The sequence below is a fragment of the Bos indicus x Bos taurus genome, chromosome 19, assembly GCF_003369695.1.
Source record: "Bos indicus x Bos taurus breed Angus x Brahman F1 hybrid chromosome 19, Bos_hybrid_MaternalHap_v2.0, whole genome shotgun sequence".
In the NCBI taxonomy this organism is placed as follows: domain Eukaryota; kingdom Metazoa; phylum Chordata; class Mammalia; order Artiodactyla; family Bovidae; genus Bos; species Bos indicus x Bos taurus.
The window spans coordinates 35,075,486-35,093,373 of NC_040094.1; the positions used below are offsets into that span (position 1 = coordinate 35,075,486).

The following is a 17,888-nucleotide window of genomic DNA, read 5'->3' on the forward strand; positions in this document are numbered from 1 at the left end:
GCTCCGGATAGGCGAGCCTCTCCACCCGGTCTCCCTGACCCCTGAAAGGAGAGATGTGCTCACCCCCACAGGACAGGAGAGTCGAGTTACCTGGTTGAGCAGGTACTTCACTTGTAACGTGTAGAGGAAGGTCGCCTGCAAGACAACATGGGACAGAGGTCAGCACCCTGGCCAGCCTCACAGTGGAGAGCTGGGACCTCGGCCGGCCTGCCCTCTGCTCTCACAGGAGGCCCAGGCTGGGGCCCTCTTGGGAGGCTCGGGGGCAGGACAGGAACCCCAAGTCCGGACATCTCTCTTATGGGTGAACATGATCTAAGCACCCCTGGGGGAGCTGGGAGAGTGGTTTCCTTGGGTGCTTGGTTGGGACTCTCCTGGGGGCACTGGGCTTTGCAGGAGGCCCATGCAAACTCTGGATGGGTGCCCCCTTCTATAGATTAGGCTGCAGTCCTATTTGGTGGAATAAACTCAAGAATATTCAGTTCAGGGACTTCCCTGGTAGTTCAGTGGTTAAGACTTCACCTTCCAATGTATGGGGTGCCAGCTTGGTCCCTGGTCAGAGTGCTACAATCCCACATGTCTCAGGGTACCCCCCTCCAAAAAAAAAAAAAAACCCAAAACATAAAACAGAAGCAATACTGTAACAAATTCAATAAAGATGTTAAGTAAAAATCTTAGAATATTCAGTTTAAAAGGAAAAAATAAAGACCACGATCTCAATTATGAGGGCAAATGAGTGCTTCTGAGGTCTGAATTACATCCCCTCCCAGTTCATATGCTGAAGCCCTCATGCCCAATGTGACCATATTTGATAAAGTCTTTAAAAGTGAAAATGTTAGTCGTTTCTGACTCTTTGCAACCCCATGGACTGTAGCCTGCCAGGCTCCTCTATCCATGGAATTCTTCAGGCAAGAATATTGGAGTGGCTTGCCATTTCCTTCTCCAGGAGATCGTCCCAACCCAGGGATTGAACCTAGGTTTGGTCCTCCAATCTACATTGGAGGCAGATTCTTTACCATCTGAGCCACCAGGGAAGCCCAAAGTCAATTAAGTTTAAATGAGGCCACTGGGGGGGCCCTGATCCAGCAGGACTGGTGCCCTTTCTGGGCAGACAAGCAACACTGGGGGTGGGCCTCCATGCCAAGGAGAGAGGCCTTGGAGGAAACCAGCCCCGACACCTTGACCTTGGACCTGCCAGCCCCCGAGACTGAGAAATCGGTTTCTGTTGTCTAAGCCTGTGATATTTTGTTACAGCAGCTCAGCAAACTAATCCAGCCACGTGTTTAACTGAATGAAATAGCTGTGCTTATTCACCAAGCAGGTAGGCCCCCCCCGCCCCGAACACTAACACACGTGGGTTCCATGCCTCAGGCTTAGCAAGCAAGAGCCTCAAAGTTCCGGGCGGGGCCCCTGGGGGTCCGTGGTGGCAAGGATTCACCGTCTACAGGAGAAGTCTGAGCTCCTCCCCGCGGGTGAGCAGAGGCCCCTTCTGCTACAGGAGCGGGGACCCCGGCCTCTGCAGCCCTCTTGACCCTGGTGTTTCTTGAGGGATAAAGGTTTGTGTCTTTCCTGAGTGTGATGAAAACTACGCTTCCTTGAAGGAGCCAACTCCTCATGTGGGCATCATCGCAGGGCTGAACCAGATCCCTGAGCTCAAGGCATCTCCGCTGCCTTTTTACCCATGAACCTCAAGGAGGGACCCCCTTACCCCGTGGACACTTACAGGAAGAGCTGGAATGAAGATCATGACGTAGGTCTGGGTAAGCCTGTACAAGGAAGAGGGAAAAGTGACAGAGTGCTCCGTTTCCAGGGGAAGGTAGGCAGGACACAGCAACACTACCTTCACGTGCTTGGCTCTTCCTAAACGTACAGGCTGAAGCTGCTGGAGCACTGTCAGAATCTACACAGAACATGTCATCCTATGACCCGAGTGGCCATTCTTGGTTCTCCCAAGTCTCTCCAGGTCCAGGACACGGGGTTCAAACTGGGCACCCTGGCTGGGTAATTCTTGCCGTGGAGGCAGTCCTGTGTATCCCAAGATGGAGCATCTCTGGTTTCTACCAGCAGCGACACCCCCATACCAGTTCTGACGTCCAGAAACGTCTTGTAACATTCCAAGTGTCCCCTGGGTTCAGAGCCACTGGTTGAGCAGAAAGTCATAAAAGGTCTTTATCAACTAAACCAGCGGCTCTCAAACCTTGCGTCACATTTTAGAATCATCTAGGAGAGCTTTGAAAGACATGGACACCCAGGCTGCACCTCAGGCCAATTAAACCAGAATGCTAGGGACTTCCTGGTGATCCAGTAGCTAAGACTCTGTGTTCCCAATGCAGGGGGCCCAGGTTCGATCCCTGGTCAGGGAACTAGATGCTGCAACTAAAGATCCCGCAACTAAAGATCCCACAGGTGGCAACCAAGATCAAAGATCTCGTATGCAGCCAAATAACTAAATATTTTAACAAACAAATGAAAAGAACAACATGCTGGGGGAGGGCACCAGAGGAGGGGAGGGCGTTGTTTTTTTGTTTTTCTGCCACACCATGCTGCTGCTCCTGTTAAGTCACGTCAGTCGTGTCCGACTCTGTGTGACCCCACAGACGACAGCCCACCAAGCTCCCCCATCCCTGGGATTCTCCAGGCAAGAATACTGGAGTGGGTTGCCATTTCCTTCTCCAATGCCACACCATGCGGCTTTCAGGATCTCAGTTCCCCAACCAGGAATCGAACCTGGGCCCTTGGCAGTGAAAGCACAGAGTCCTAACTGCTGCACCACCAGGGAATTCCCCAGCGGTGGGCTTTAAAAGCATTCAGGTGATTTTAATATTGACCAGGGCCAAGAATCACAGAACCGGGAATCAACACCATGAACCACCATTTCATGTGGAGGGTGTTTGCAGATCATATTTCACCCAGAACTATTTACCTGAAAGTTACCCAAATGAGGACCAGGTATGTTATCCCATGGGCCAGGTATGGAGAGTCAGCTGAGGACAGCTTAACCTGCTCCTCATGCATGGCCTGTCCCTGGCCTTGGGAACCCCCAGAGTCTGAACCTGGCTGGCACCATCTTTCTGCCGGGATGGACCCATCCTGCCAGGGGGTGGCCCATCTCACCTGGACACGGCCGGGTCCTGCCTGAAGAGCAGCAAGATGAGCTGGGTGTTGAGGAAGAGCGCCCAGCAGGGCAGACAGCAGAGCAGCAGCACCAGCACGCCTCGCTGCAGGATGACGCCCACGTGCTTCTTGTTCTGGCTCCCAAACGTCTGCGTGCACAGTCAAACCAACACATTAACACAGAAACGGCACCCTCACTGTCCCCCAGAGGCCTCCAATCACGCCCCACAGAGAGACAGATGGCCCCAGAAACTGCTACATTTTAGGTATCAGTGGTTCTCAAACGTCGCTGCTCATCAGAATCACCTAAGGAACATTTCTTATATCTCTGATATTTCATTGTTAGGGTATAGAAACACAACAGGTTTCTGCATATTAATTTTGTGTCCTAGAACTTTACCAAATTCATTGATGAGCTCCAGGTGCTTTCTGGTGGCGTCTTTAGGATTTTCTATAGCATCATGTCATCTGTAAACAGTGACAGTTTTACTTCTTCCTTTCCAATTGGGATTTCTTGTATTTCTTTTTCTTCTCTGATTTCTATGGCTGAGACTTCCAATACTATGTTGAATAAAAGTGGAGCAAGAGGGCATCCTTGTCTGATTCCTGATCTTAGAGGAAAAGGTTTCAGCTTTTCACCATTGAGTATGTTAGCTGTGACCTAATCATTGTTTGGTCACTCGGTCATGTCTGACTCTCTGCAACCCCATGGACTGCAGCACACCAGGCTTTCCTGTCCTTCACCATCTCCTGGAGTTTGTGCAAACTCATGCCATTGAGTCAGTGATGTTATCTAACCATCTCATCCTCTGCTGCCCCCTTCTCTTGACTTTAATCTTTCCCAGCACCAGGGTCTTTTTCTGTATGGTCTTTATTATATTGAGGTACGTTCTTTCTGTGCCTATTTTCTGAAGAGTTTTTATCATAAATGGATGTTTAATTTGGGGAACATTTTTAAATCATTGATGACAGGGGCTTGATAAAGATAAGTCTGGACTTAACTGGTCCACAGTAGGTCCCAGACACCAATAATTTGTAAAATCTCCCCATGTTCATGTAATCCTAATGTGCAGTCAGGGTGGCCTCACCTGGAAACTGATTAGAAATATGATGTCCTGGGCCTCCCCCTCCCCAGACCTACTGATGCAGAAACTTGGGGATGGGGGGGGCACTGGAGCCAGCCCCTATTGCTTACAAAACCCACCATGCACAGCCCTCCCCAGCCAGCTCAGTGACATCTTGGGCAGCTTGAAATTAGCCACTGGGACCGGCATACACAACCAGTCAGGACATTCCCCACCCCAAACCCAAGACCTGGTTCTTCAGGCTTATGGTTGGTGGGGGGCCCCCAAGTGACTCTGACACACATGCCCGTTTGAGGACCCCTGGACATACCAAGCTCCACAATGTTGGAAGTGATAAAAGGGACTTTTACAAAACATCCCCTATCTGTCAAGACGTAGCAGTAGGGCAGTCATGCAGAAAAACGCCACTTCCCAGAACAGAGAGACCTGTGGCCACACTTTGGAGCCAGCAGGAGAGCTGAGAAATGTGGCAAGGGTTTGCCCTGGGGGACTCCACCCTCCAACTGGTGCGGGGCGGGGGAGTGACCTGACCTGGGGCTGCCACTCACCTGGGAGATGAGAGTGTCACAAGCAGAAGACAAGCCGAACCCCACTGAGACACCAGTAACGTTGACCACCTGGGAACAAACCAGGGAGGAGGCTGGGGGCAGGTTCCCCCTCTGCCCGTCAGAGCCCCGGAGCCCTCAGCACTCCGCCCAGAGCCTGTGCACAGACCTCCCCGTGCCCTGAATTAAAGGACAGACACAGTGTTGGGAGGAAAGGACATTCAAGGCCGTGGTGACAACACTGCATTAGTCTTTCTTAGACATTTGTTCCCCAGGTCTTGGGCACCTTTTTCCGAGGTTCCGAGGACCATGAACCCTTCTTAAGGGGCCTGCGGCATGGCACAGAGCAGTCCTGGGTGAGCCCACTTGCTAGTGACCAAGGATGACCCACACAACGCCCTGAAGGACTCTGCGAGAGCAGGAACAAGTCTCAGAGCCAAGACTCATGCCTTCCAGCATCCACAGCATCCCCAAACCAGGGAAGTCTGAGGCCCTGCCTGCCTCCACCCGCTGCCCCCTGAGTCTGCAGGAAGCACCAGGGACAGCAGTCCCCGCCAGGCCCAGCCCGGAAGCACCAGCTTTCCTGCACTTCCGTGGCCAAGAAGGATCTGTGGGAAGCTTGCTGAGTTCCCCAAATATCCAAACATCAGAGACCAAAAAGGATAATTAAACCAGGGTTGTCCACGCTGCTCCCTGAAAGCAAAGCAATCCACGAGCCCCTGGGGATGGTTCAGAGCACCTTGCAGGCTCAGAGGTGGCAAGTTCAAATGCCCGATGGACCAGGTGTGGGAGGCCGATGCGGGCATTTCAGAGGACACACCTGAGGCAAGAACTTGAGCGAAACATCTGCTGGCCCAAGTGAACAGGCTGGCAGGGCCCCCAAGCCAGCAACCACGGCTGAGGGCAATGACACCTCTCTGTGGCTGTGGGGCTCACGTCTGGGGTACAGAGAGGACTGGTGCCTCCTGATTTTTTTAATTTTTATTATTTAAATTTTTTAAAGTTTTATTATTATTTGGGGTTGGGGGGGGGCGCGGTAGGCTGAGCTGGGTCTTTGTTGTGGAACAACAAGGGATCCCCACCAGGGATCCAGCCCATGTCCCCTGCCCTGAAAGGCAGATTCTTAACCACTGGACTACCAGGGAAGTCCCTCCTCCCAGTTTCAGGTTTGGACCCGGGCACCCAGGGTTTCATATTCTGGCATCTCGGGATAAGAGACAAATCCAGAGCTGGGGGAGGGGGGAGGGTTTCTACTGGTGAACAATTCCCTACTTCCAGATGTGGGGTCAGGGTGGGAGCCAGAGCTCCAGGGATGGCAGACTAGCTGGCGTGGCAGACAGAATTCTGGCCCTCCAAAGACGCCCCCTCCGGAGCCTGGCACCTGAGGAGACACATACCTGGGGCGGCTCCCTGGGGAAGGAGAGGTAGGCTGAGGACGGAAACACGGTCCCAGCCCTGCCCACACCTGGAGGTTAGTCCAGTGAAACCCCTTTCAGACCAGTGGCCTCCAACAGTGAGAGATTCAGGCACGTATGTGTCTTCCCTGAAGCCCCAAAACTCTGATCATCTGTAAGAGCCACAGGAGCAAATGAACACACAGACGGCTTCCTATCTCTCAGCTGGCCAGCCCTGTACGTACAGCAATTGCCAGTGTGACAGCGTCCAGCTCCAGCTTCCCCAGGTGCCCGCAGAACACAGAGCTCACAAAACCGATGAGGAACACCATCAACTGGGCCAGGAACTGGGAAGAGACAGAAAACACGAAGCTGCAGGTGAGGGCCGCCATGGCAGTGGAAGGAAGGCGGCGGGGGGTGGGGGCTCCCAGGTGACCCCGCCCTCCCCGGTGGGCTTGGACCAGAGGTAAGGAGGTCTGGCTTGCACGGAGCCTCCGCCAGCTCTCACAGGCAAACGAGCAGCCTCGGGTGGACTTCTTGAAAAATATGCAAGTTCATTTGCTGCCTCCAGTATCATGTTTCTGAGAACTTCCAACTTTTAAAATTTATTTTTCACTGTAGATTCTCATACCGTAGACTGCATGCCTATTTTCCCTGAAATTTCTAGAGGCTGCCTCCTGGGATGACCCCGTTGTTATTTCAGATTCCTCCTGAGGGCTGAAGAGAACAGCTTTCAACGGCCAGCAGAACAGTCCACGGAGAGGAACTCCTGAGGCGGACCTGAGGCTACCTCAATGGAAGGCCAGTGGGGTCTGGAACGATGGAGTGAATCATCACCAGTCTGCCAAGCATCTCAGATTCCACAAAGCCTCCAATATGAGGGCAAATGCAGCTTGAGGAACACGGACTCATTCTCCCTCACCATTCCAGAACTTCCAGCCTCACCTCTGGACACTGACTTATCTCCTCAGGTTAATTTAAAACCACCTTCTGTGACCTGCCAGACCCGGGAGGTGCAGGACTTCCCGGGAAGCCCATCGGCCCCACACGCCCCTCTCAAAGTGCACACCCGGGGCTCAGGGAGCTTGTGCAGGTCCAGCCAGCACTGCTGCCGTTCAGTCCTTCGAGGGCGAAAGCTCCTCCGGTGATCTCAGGCGAGGCTCCCAGTGACCCTCGTCCTCACCTCTGTCGACCCACACTGCCATCGGCTAGCGCCGCAACCACCCAAGATTGCCATGTGGGCATCAGACCTGGCCCTGCTGGTGACGGTACAGGTGACCGCCTGCTTTCCCTCCCTGCACCTGGAGACAGACAGGTACATCTCCACAGGTGGACCCAGATCGACAGACCTTGAGAGGCCTGCTCTCAGCCGTGTGTGCACGTGTGCATGCGTGTGCGGCGGCGAGGGTGCATACATCTCCACATCGAATTCCAAACCTCGACCCAGTTCCTGCTTCCCCCACTGCAGAGACCAAAGTTTCACACTGCAACTAGAGAGAAGCCCCCACCCAGAATGCTAGAGAAAAGCCCACACAGCAATGAAGACCCAGCACAGCCAAAAATAAATAGAAATTTTGAAAAAGGTTGATATGAAAACCCCAATTCTGTAGACCCTAAAGTCAGAACCAGGGGCCCCCGTAGGCCTGTTCCCAGGAAGTGGCCATGACTAAATGCTGTCCCCACCCCACAGATATTCTGTGGTTTCATTCACAGAGTTGGTGTCTCTTTGATTGTGAATTTATATTAACTTTAAAGGGCACAGGGCCCTTATTTGGGTATATTCAGCATCACTATCAATCTTTTCAGTTTTTTTTAAGCCTTTTTGTGCATAAACTACATCTACTTCTGCTTTATTGACTATGCCAAAGCCTTTGACTGTGTGGATCACCACAAACTGTGGAAAATTCTTCGAGAGATGGGAATACTAGACCACCTTACCTGCCTCCTGAGAAATCTATATGCAGGTCAAGAAGCAACAGTTAGAACTGGACATGGAAAAATGGACTGGTTGCAAATCGCGAAAGGAGTATGTCAAGGCTGTATACAGTCACTTGCTTATTTAACTTCTATGCAGAGTACATCATGAGAAATGCTGGACTGGATGAAGCACAAGCTGGAATCAAGATTGCCAGGAGAAATATCAATAACCTCAAATATTCAGATGACACCACCCTTATGGCAGAAAGTGAAGAGGAACTAAAAAGCCTCTTGATTAAAGTGAAAGAGGAGAGTGAAAAAGTTGGCTTAAAGCTCAACATTCAGAAAACTAAGATCATAGCATCTGGTCCCATCACTTCATGGCAAATAGATGGGGAAACAATAGAAATAGTGAGAAACTTTATTTTGGGGGGCTCCAAAATCACTACAGATGGTGACTGCAGCCATGAAATTAAAGGACACTTGCTCCTTGAAAGAAAAGCTATGACCAACCTAAACAGCATATTAAAAAGCAGAGACATTACTTTGCCAACAAAGGTCCATCTAGTCAAAGCTATGGTTTTTCCAGTAGTCATGCATGGATGTGAGAGTTGGACCATAAAGAAAGCTGAGCGCTGAAGAACTGATGCTTTTGAACCGTGGTTGGAGAAGACTCTTGAGAGTCCCTTGGACAGCAAGGAGATCAAACCAGTCCATCCTAAAGGAAATCAGTCCTGAATATTCATTGGAAGGACTGATGCTGAAGCTGACACTCCAATCCTTTGGCCACCTGATGTGAAGAACTGACTCATTGGAAAATACCCTGATGCTGGGAAAGATTGAAGGAGGGAGGAAGGGGACAACAGAGGATGAGATGGTGGGATGGCATCACTGACTCAACAATGGACAGGAGTTTGAGCAAGCTCTGGGAGTTGGTGATGGACAGGGAAGCCTGGCGTGCTGGGGTCACAAAGAGTTCATGGGGTCGCAAAGAGTCGGACACGACTGAGTGACTGAACTGAACTGAACTGTCATAAACTGTTGCAAATGATAGTCATAGATCTGTTTTCCCCTTTTTCATCAGACTTCAATATTTCCGTAACACAATGTCCGGTCACTCCGCAGGCCACATGTAAGCTGTTTCTGTGGCTTCACAGGAAAATGCACTTGCCTCCTCCATGGTCAGGTCTCTGGGCTGCTTCCCAGGTTTTGCTGATACAAATCACACTGCACAGAATGTCTTTCTTACTTGGGTGGGGCCAGACATTTTCTTAGGGTGAATGCCTAGTGCACGGGTGGGATCTCTCAGAGCAGAGGCTGGGAAATCTAGCTGAGATAATCCATGAGTGCATGTGTGTGTGTCTGTGCGTGTATGTGTGTGTGTGTGTGCTCAGTAGTGTCTGACTCTTTGTGATCCTATAGACTGTAGCCTGCCAGGCTCCTCTGTCCATGGGATTTCCCAGGCAAGAATACTGGAATGCGTTGCCATTTCCTCCTCTAGGGGATCTTCCTGACCCAGGAATCAAACCCACGTCTTGTGCAGAGCTAATCCACTCAACCGTTGGGTTGAAGGTGGGTCATCCCAGTGGTGCAGTCCTTGGATGGCCAGACTTGCCACACCCCAGCCTCAGGGGCGGAGGGGGTCCTGGCTCCAGAGTTCACGTTTGCTAACCACACACCTGAGATCACCCAAGGGTCTTGGTCAGAAGACTCATGCCCAGTCCCACTTCAAGCGACAGAGTCCAGATGTCCATGGGCTGAGGGATCTGTTTTTCAGCATACTCCCCCCCGCACCCCACTATACTTGTCCAATCAAGTGGGGGCCGTCAAGGACCAGACCTACAGAACCTACAGGGCTTGCTTTTGGGCCCACAGGTTGTTCCCCCAGCACCTCAAGGACTCCTGCCTGGGGTTCAGACAGGGGTAAGTGGACAACAGAGATGGCCGGGCTGTCTGTGCATGTCTCTGCCTCCTGTCATGGAGACCCTCGTTTTCTGGCCAGGAGGCTTTGGGAGAGTGCCCTCTGGGGCTGGATGCCAGAAGGACAGAGGGTGTGAGCCTGCCTGGTGTGCTGTACCAGCCCAGTCCCCAAGGGTCCATCCTCGCCCCATCCAGAGATGCCAGGAAGGTCAGCATCAGCAGCAAAGGTCAGCCTGGCAGGATGCCAGGTCACTGGGTGCACATACCTGAGGTAAGTGCAGGCAGGGGGGCAAGCTGGACACCCAGCCCTCAGTCACGCAGCCAGGTCAGAAGCGCAGTCAGGACCCAATCACCTGACTCTCAGAAGGTCGATTCTCCAGTATAGTGAAAATGAGTATACTACCCAAAGCAATCTATAGATTTAATGCACTCCCTATCAAGCTACCAATGGTATTTTTCACAGAGCTAGAACAAATACTTTCACAATTTGTATGGAAATACAAAAAAAAAAATCTTGAATAACCAAAGCAATCTTGAGAAAGAAGAATGGAACTGGAGGAATCATCCTGCCTGACTTCAGGCTCTACTACAAAGCCACAGTCATCAAGACAGTATGGTACTGGCACAAAGACAGAAATATAGATCAACGGAACAAAATAGAAAGCCCAGAGATAAATCCATGCACCTATGGACACCTTATCTTTGACAAAAGAGGCAAGAATATACAATGGAGAAAAGACAATCTCTTTAACAAGTGGTGCTGGGAAAACTGGTCAACCACTTGTAAAAGAATGAAACTAGAACACTTTCTAACACCATACACAAAAATAAACTCAAAATGGATTAAAGATCTAAACATAAGACTAGAAACTATAAAACTCCTAGAGGAGAACATAGGCAAAACACTCTCCAACATAAACCACAGCAGGATCCTCTATGACCCACCTCCCAGAATACTGGAAATAAAAGCAAAATTAAACAAACAAATTAAAATTAAAAGCTTCTGCACAACAAAGGAAACTATTAGCAAGGTGAAAAGACAGCCTTCAAAATGGGAGAAAATAATAGCAAACAAAGCAACTGACAAAGAATTAATCTCAAAAATATACAAGCAACTCCTACAGCTCAATTCCAGAAAAATAAACTACCCAATCAAAAAATGGGCTAAAGAACTAAACAAAGAAGACATACAGATGGCTAACAAACACATGAAAAGATGTTCAACATCACTCATTATCAGAGAAATGCAAATCAAAACTACAATGAGGTACCATCTCATGCCAGTCAGAATGGCTGCTATCCAAAAGTCTACAAGCAATAAATGCTGGAGAGGGCGTGGAGAAAAGGGAACCCTCTTACACTGTTGGTGGGAATGCAAACTAGTACAGCCACTATGGAGAACAGTGTGGAGATTCCTTAAAAAACTGGAAATAGAACTGCCATACGACCCAGAAATCCCACTGCTGGGCATACACACTGAGGAAACCAGAATTGAAAGAGACACGTGTACCCCCATGTTCATCGCAGCACTGTTTATAGTAGCCAGGACATGGAAGCAACCTAGATGTCCATCAGCAGACAAATGGGTAAGAAAGCTGTGGTACATATACACAAGAGAGTATTATTCAGCCATTAAGAAGAATACATTTGAATCAGTTCTAATGAGGTGGATGAAACTGGAGCCTACTATACAGAGTGAAGCCAGAAAGAAAAATACCAATACAGTATAATACATATATATGGAATTTAGAAAGATGGTAACGATAACCCTGTATGCGAGACAGCAAAAGAGACACAGATGTATAGAACAGTCTTTTGGACTCTGTGGGAGAGGGAGAGGGTGGGATGATTTGGGAGAATGGCATTGAAACATGTATATTATCATATGTGAAACGAATCGCCAGTCCAGATTCGATGCATGATACAGGGTGCTCGGGGCTGGTGCACTGCGATGACCCAGAGGGATGGGATGGGGAGGGAGGTGGGAGGGGGGTTCAGGATGGGGAACACATGTACACCCGTGGTGGATTCATGTTGATGTATGGCAAAACCAATACAATATTGTAAAGCAATTAGCCTCCAATTAAAATTAATAAATTTATATTAAATAAATTTGAAATTGAAAAAAAAAAGAAGGTCAATTCTTGTCCACTCCTTCGGAGCACAGAGTACAGGCCAAGCACGGGAGCATGGATCTGAGTAAGGGGAACACCATGGCTCCAGCCCCACCCCAGGGAACCCAGGGCATCACAGGGAAAGATGTTCAACACGGAGCAACACAGAGGATCACACAAGACGGGCACTGCAGACAACACAGGAACCCAGGAGTCACAGAAGTTTCTGCCGCAACCTGGCTGGTGAGCGGGCAAGTGAAGGGGGCCTGTCTGGGAGAACGTTCCAGGCAGGATGGGGTGGGGTGTGAGGGATGGCTGGGGCTGGGAAAAGGTGAGGGCAGGAGGCAGTTGGATTTGTGGGATCTTAGTTCCCTGACCAGGGACTGAAACTGGGCCCTTGGCAGTGAAAGCTCAGAGTCCTAACCACTGGACTGCCCAGGAGCTACCACCTTCGGCCAAGGTTATTTTCTGCCTCCAGCAAGTCTGGTCCTGCGACATCTTACATAAGGTCACTGAACACCCCTGGCTCCTCATTCCCCACCTACAGGGTAACAGTCAGAGATCAGCCTGCAGGTTCGTGGGCAGGAAGCCAGTCTCTCAGATGCCCTTCTGCTTGGGGGGCGTTGTCACTAGTCTTTGTCCTTCAGCCTTAGACCCTCTCAACTCTCTCCTGGGTGAGCCTGTTTCCATGGAGATGGAAACCAGTGCCCTCTGTCTGGACCTGGCTACCGCAGATCTTTTCTATCCTCACCAATGCACTGCACAGCCTGTGTCCCTGAGGAGCACGCAATCCCTCTTTGAGATTATTCTTCAGGACTGACAGTTCAGTCTGGTGAAGAGAAGCTAATGACGAGGAGAAAGTTCAGCTGAAATGCCTAAGGCCAGGTAACTTCAACAACTGCCTTCCTGCCCCAACAAACGCACAGTTTACCTAAATCTTTAAAGGAAAATGTGGCCCAGCCTCTGTTCAGATGTGCACAGCTCATCTCACATGCTTGCCTTTGTGTTCTGCATTATTCTCTCTTTACAGCCCTCATTTAAAGCTCACTGCAGGTGTGGTAAATCCTAATCCCTCAACCTGATTCCTACATTGGATCCTCATGGGTCAGTGTTGATATGAGAGGCCTGGAAGGGATAGGGTGAACGGGAGATAGAAAAGCAGAGAGAGGAACCTCAGACCAAGGTCCTACCTAATGGATGGTGGACCCTCAGAAAGCGAAGAGGGGGACCCTGAGCAGGCAATGAGGGGCACCTCTCCCCTCCCTCATGCCCCCAGGAAACAGAAAACCCAGAGGAGAGGGGAACAGAGACAGAGAGGGACCAAGAGGGGCCCATATACAACCCATGACCAATTAAACAGGTGTCAGAACTCTATGACCCGACTGCATAAAGTAGTCAAACAGAAACTCCCACAAACGGCTGCAAGGAACATTTCCCAACTCTCCGGTTATCTCAGATCATTTCAGAGATTTTTCCTTTCATTTGTCTCGGTTTTATTTTTTCTACAAGGAACATAGATTACGCTTATAATTAACATCATCACAGGCACACACACACAGGTGTACAGAGAGAAAGGGCGGGCGGCTGCATGTCAGCCATGTGCTAACCATCCCTGCAGACCGACAGGTCCATCAAGGGGACTGGGTGATTCTGGGGGCCAGCAGAGACAGGGGCCTGCCCTGGGAGGGCTGCATCTCAGAGGCTACCTTGTTTAGTTATTCATTTTGGGGGGGCTTCCCAGGTGGTGTTAGTGATAAAGAACTCACCTGCCAATGTAGGAGACATAAGAGATAAGGTTTCGATCCCTGGTCAGGAAGATCCTCTGGGGAAGGAAATGGCAACCCACTCCAGTGTTCTTGCCTGGGAAATCCCGGGGACAGAGGAGCCTGGCAGCCTATGGTCCATGGGGTGGCAAGCTGGACACAACTGAAGTGACTTAGCAGAGCAATAGCAGCTTTGCATGTTTAGTTGCTCAAGTCATGTCCTATTCTGTGACCTCATGGACCCAGGCTCCTCTGTCCATGGGATTTCCCAGGCAAGAATACTGGAGTGGCTTGCCATTTCCTCCTCTAGGGAATCTTCCCAACCCAGGGATTGAACCCACGTCTCCTGCATTGGCAGGCAGATTCTTTACTGCTGAGCCACTTGGGAAGCCTTACAGAGACCTTTCTCACAGTAACCTGTGAGATAATGTTGGGCCAAGCATGGTATTATTATCCGCATTTTATGGATGGATTAACAGAAGCTAGAAGAGGTTACCAGACGACTCAGGTTCACATAGCCGTTTCCTAACCTCCCTTCTGAGGCCAAAGCAGAGAACTGGACCCACAAGAAAGATTCCTAACCAGGTGTTCTTTTCCCTCTGGCTGCCAACAGCTCCCCGCTACATGGATTTTCAAGCCATGGCTTTCTCCCGGTCTCATCCATGCCACCCGGTACAACACAATGGGCATCTCAGGATCCCACAAACAGCAGGGTCACCATCAGGTCACTCCTGTCTGCCTCAGCCTCTGCAGGTGCAGAATGTCTCATCACCCCAGAGCCCAACAGCTTGTGTGTTAGTTGCTCAGTTGTGTCTGACTCTCTGTGACCCTGTGGACTGTAGCCCACCAGGCTCCTCTGTCCATGGGAATCTCCAGGCAATAATACTGGAGTGGGGAACCATTCCCTTCTCCAGTCCAAAAGCTTATTCTCCCCTTAGAACCATCCCAGGTTCTTCTTGTCTGAAGAAAGGGCTCCCCTACCCTGTTGATTTGAAAATCACCCAAACTGGCAGAACAATGATGAGATTCTGTTTTGTGGGTGTTGTGGTTTCAAAATTCTAATTACCTTTAAATAGAAAACACAGAAAGAGTCCTAAACTGACAATGATAATGGAGAAAAAAAAAACCTCAGCCCCAAAGAGAACCACATCAAAAACGTTTTAAGCACAAGAATTGGGGGAGGGCGTGTGGGGCAGGATGCCGCTAGTTTCCTTGGGCAGAGGCTGATTTATGCAACGAAGAAATGGTCCTGAAGATGTGGGTCTAAAAGACACCGCTCCCCACCTGGAGTTACTCCAGAGACGCACGTTCACGGCCAGAATCGACGGCTAGTTTTCGGTGTTCTCCGCAGTGTTTTGCGGTTCTGGTGGCTTCTGCCTGTTCCTCGGGAGCCCTCATCCAGAGAAGGCTCCGGAGCGGGAGATTGGACGCGGCCGGTTCCGTTCCCTAGCTGTCCAGCCGCGCAGGGCGGCCAGCGCGGCCCGGGCGCACGCGGAGGCGCCGGGACCTGCCCGCCTCCAGGCTCCCAGGACCGTGGCCCCGCGCGCGCCCGCCCGCCGCCTCCCGCTAGCTCTGCCCCCGGGGACCCCCGCCCCCGGGACCAGCCCCCGGTGAGGCCCCCTACTCACCGCGGGGCCCGCCAGGAACAGGAGCGCCCGTAGCTCCCGCCGGAGGTCGGCCAGCCGCAGACAGCGCGGCGCGCGGCGCTCCGGGCTGAGCGCCCGGGCTCCCGGCCCGGGTGTAAGCTCTTCGGACGCCTCCATGTACCGGGCGCCGGCCACGGGGAGCGCGCAGGAAGCCGAGGGGAGGCCCGGCCGGGCCAGCCGCGCTCCAGTCCCCGCCCCGGGCCGCCCGCCGCCCACCTTGGACGCGCCCCCGCCGCCCGGCCCAGGTCGCCCGCTTAGCTGGCCAAGGCCTGCCAACTCCGGGACTCCGAATACACAGTTGAAGGAAGCTCCGGAAAGAAGCAGAAAGTGGAAAGCGCGGCGGGGGCTGGGTCCTCCGGCCCTCGCCGGCTCCACACCTCCCAGGGCTGGGGGTCTGAAAGCCGCGTGGAAGCGCTGGCGGGCTGGCCACTGAGAGCCCGCGCCCGCAGCCAGAAACCTCCGGCTCCCGGAGCGCCTGCTCTGCACGCAGGCTGGGAGACCGCACAGGACTTGACTGTGCGGACGCTCTTCTTCCCGCCCCACCCAGCCCGCGTGCGCCCGTTCTTTAATTTAGACTCTGCCAGGATAGCGCACGAGGCCACATTTTCAAGCGTCAGGACTCAGGTTCTCTGGTCTTGGATGTTTATCCAACAGCTGGATAAGGGTATTGATTTTTAAAATGCTCCGTGAGAGAGTTGTGAGTTAAGTTTTAGTGTGGGCAAAATGAGGACTATAGCCTGGAAGGTGACATTTCAGAGAGCTCTGAGGAACTGCTCCGAAAATGGGAGTGGGGGTAGAGGGGGGTCAGTATTATGCACTATTTTAGTGAAGGGGGCAGTGTGCAGTCAAGCACACTCTTTAGCAAAGGTTTCCTGCTGGTCAGGAGCAGATGTCCCCCTTCATGATTTTAGTGTTTTTCTAGACATGAGGAGATGCAAGAATTAGGCTCATAAAATCTTCTCCTGAGAATATCTTCTGCAGGCTTGTTCTGCCAGGATTTTCCCAGAGCAGACAGCCTCATTCCTGATCTCCACTCTGAAATCCTTTCAGGGTGTGATGAAGGTTGGGGCTGCAGTGGCCAGTGACTGCATCCTGGTAGAGGCAGATGGCCAGTGCCAAGTGTTTGTTGGCAAAGGGACCAAGAGGCTGTGTGTCAGCAAACCTGGGCTCAGGAGACACCACCAGGGTCTATGGGGAGAGCGCCAGCAACTTGCTGGTCCCTCAGAGCCTCAGTTTTCCCATCTGTGAACTCGAAACCATATCTACAGCTGCCCTTTGTGGTGAGGATTAAATGAGATGGTGTGGTCCAGTGGTTGGAACTCTGCACTTTCGCTGCCAGTGACAAGGGTTCAGTCCTCCCCTGGGGAACTAACGTCCCTCAAGTCAGGTGGCCAAAAGAAAGAACGTTGAGATGGACTAAGAGCTCTCAGCCTGGTTGGTATAGGGTAATTGCCTAAGAAAAGTTAGCCACCAAGACGAGAGTGATTTCAGTAACAGTCAAAGTTCCCTTTGTTTTAAGAGGCCCAATTCTAGAAAAAGGAAAACATAAATCCTGAGAGGGTCACACAGCTAGAAGTCTGGCTTCAGGGATTTACAACAAGGTCATGAGTGTTCTGCCTCCCCATCTGTCTTCCCCACCCTCTTCTCTCAACCATTTAAAAAATTAATTAATTAAATTTAATTTTATTGGGTGTATGGAGTCTTGCCTTCATTGAGGCATGTGGGATCTTAGTTCCACGAGTCTTTCATCATGGTGTGGAGGCTTCTCTCTAGTTACAGAGCTCGGCTTAGTTGCCCGGCAGTGGCATGCGGTATCTTAGTTCCCCCACCAGGGATCGAACCTGAGTCCCTTGCACTGGAAGGCAGATTCTTAACCTGGACCACTACGGAAGTCCCCTCCCCACTATTTGCTCTTCACTCCTCAGCCTCGTCTTTCTCTGTAGGCAGCCCCTCTTTGCTTATTCGGGAGGCTAGCCTCCCCTAATCCTCATTCCCATCTTTCCTACCTTGTGATCCAGATAATAAGACCCTCCCCACTTCTCTTCAGGACCAAACAAACCAAAAACGGAGAAAATTGGTTGGCCCTGTTTACGTTTCCTGCCTGCCTTTGCCACCCTGGCCGGGGAAATAGGGTCTTGTTTGGCTGGACCCAAAACCTTTGGCTCAACTCTATACCAGAAAGGTTGGGTGCTGTCTGTCACTGGCAAGAGTCCCACCAGAGTTACACAGAGGGAGGGTCCCGCCAGACAAAAATGCTAGGATCTATGCTACATCTCCAAGCCCAGCTCTTTAATGGTCTTCTGGTATCCTGGCCAACGTTAGAAGTCATGAAACAGACATGTGATGTATGACTACTGAGAAGATACCAAAACATTGTTCATGGTTATAATTCC

General features: G+C 51.3%; 1 protein-coding gene across 2 annotated transcripts in view; it reads right to left on the reverse strand.

Moving 5' to 3' along the window:
• Positions 1 to 15,991, reverse strand: part of SLC47A1 (solute carrier family 47 member 1) — a 30,391-nt gene extending 14,400 nt beyond the window's left edge. For both annotated transcript variants that reach the window (XM_027516806.1, XM_027516805.1), the window contains exons 1-6: positions 15,478 to 15,991; positions 6,381 to 6,482; positions 4,745 to 4,813; positions 3,112 to 3,260; positions 1,721 to 1,763; positions 91 to 135 (exon numbers count right to left, since the gene is read on the reverse strand). In XM_027516806.1, the coding sequence (XP_027372607.1) occupies positions 91 to 135; positions 1,721 to 1,763; positions 3,112 to 3,260; positions 4,745 to 4,813; positions 6,381 to 6,482; positions 15,478 to 15,612 (543 nt within the window). In that variant the 5' untranslated portion in view covers positions 15,613 to 15,991. The remainder of the gene's footprint in view (positions 1 to 90; positions 136 to 1,720; positions 1,764 to 3,111; positions 3,261 to 4,744; positions 4,814 to 6,380; positions 6,483 to 15,477) is intronic.
• Between the last annotated feature and the right edge of the window lie 1,897 nt (positions 15,992 to 17,888).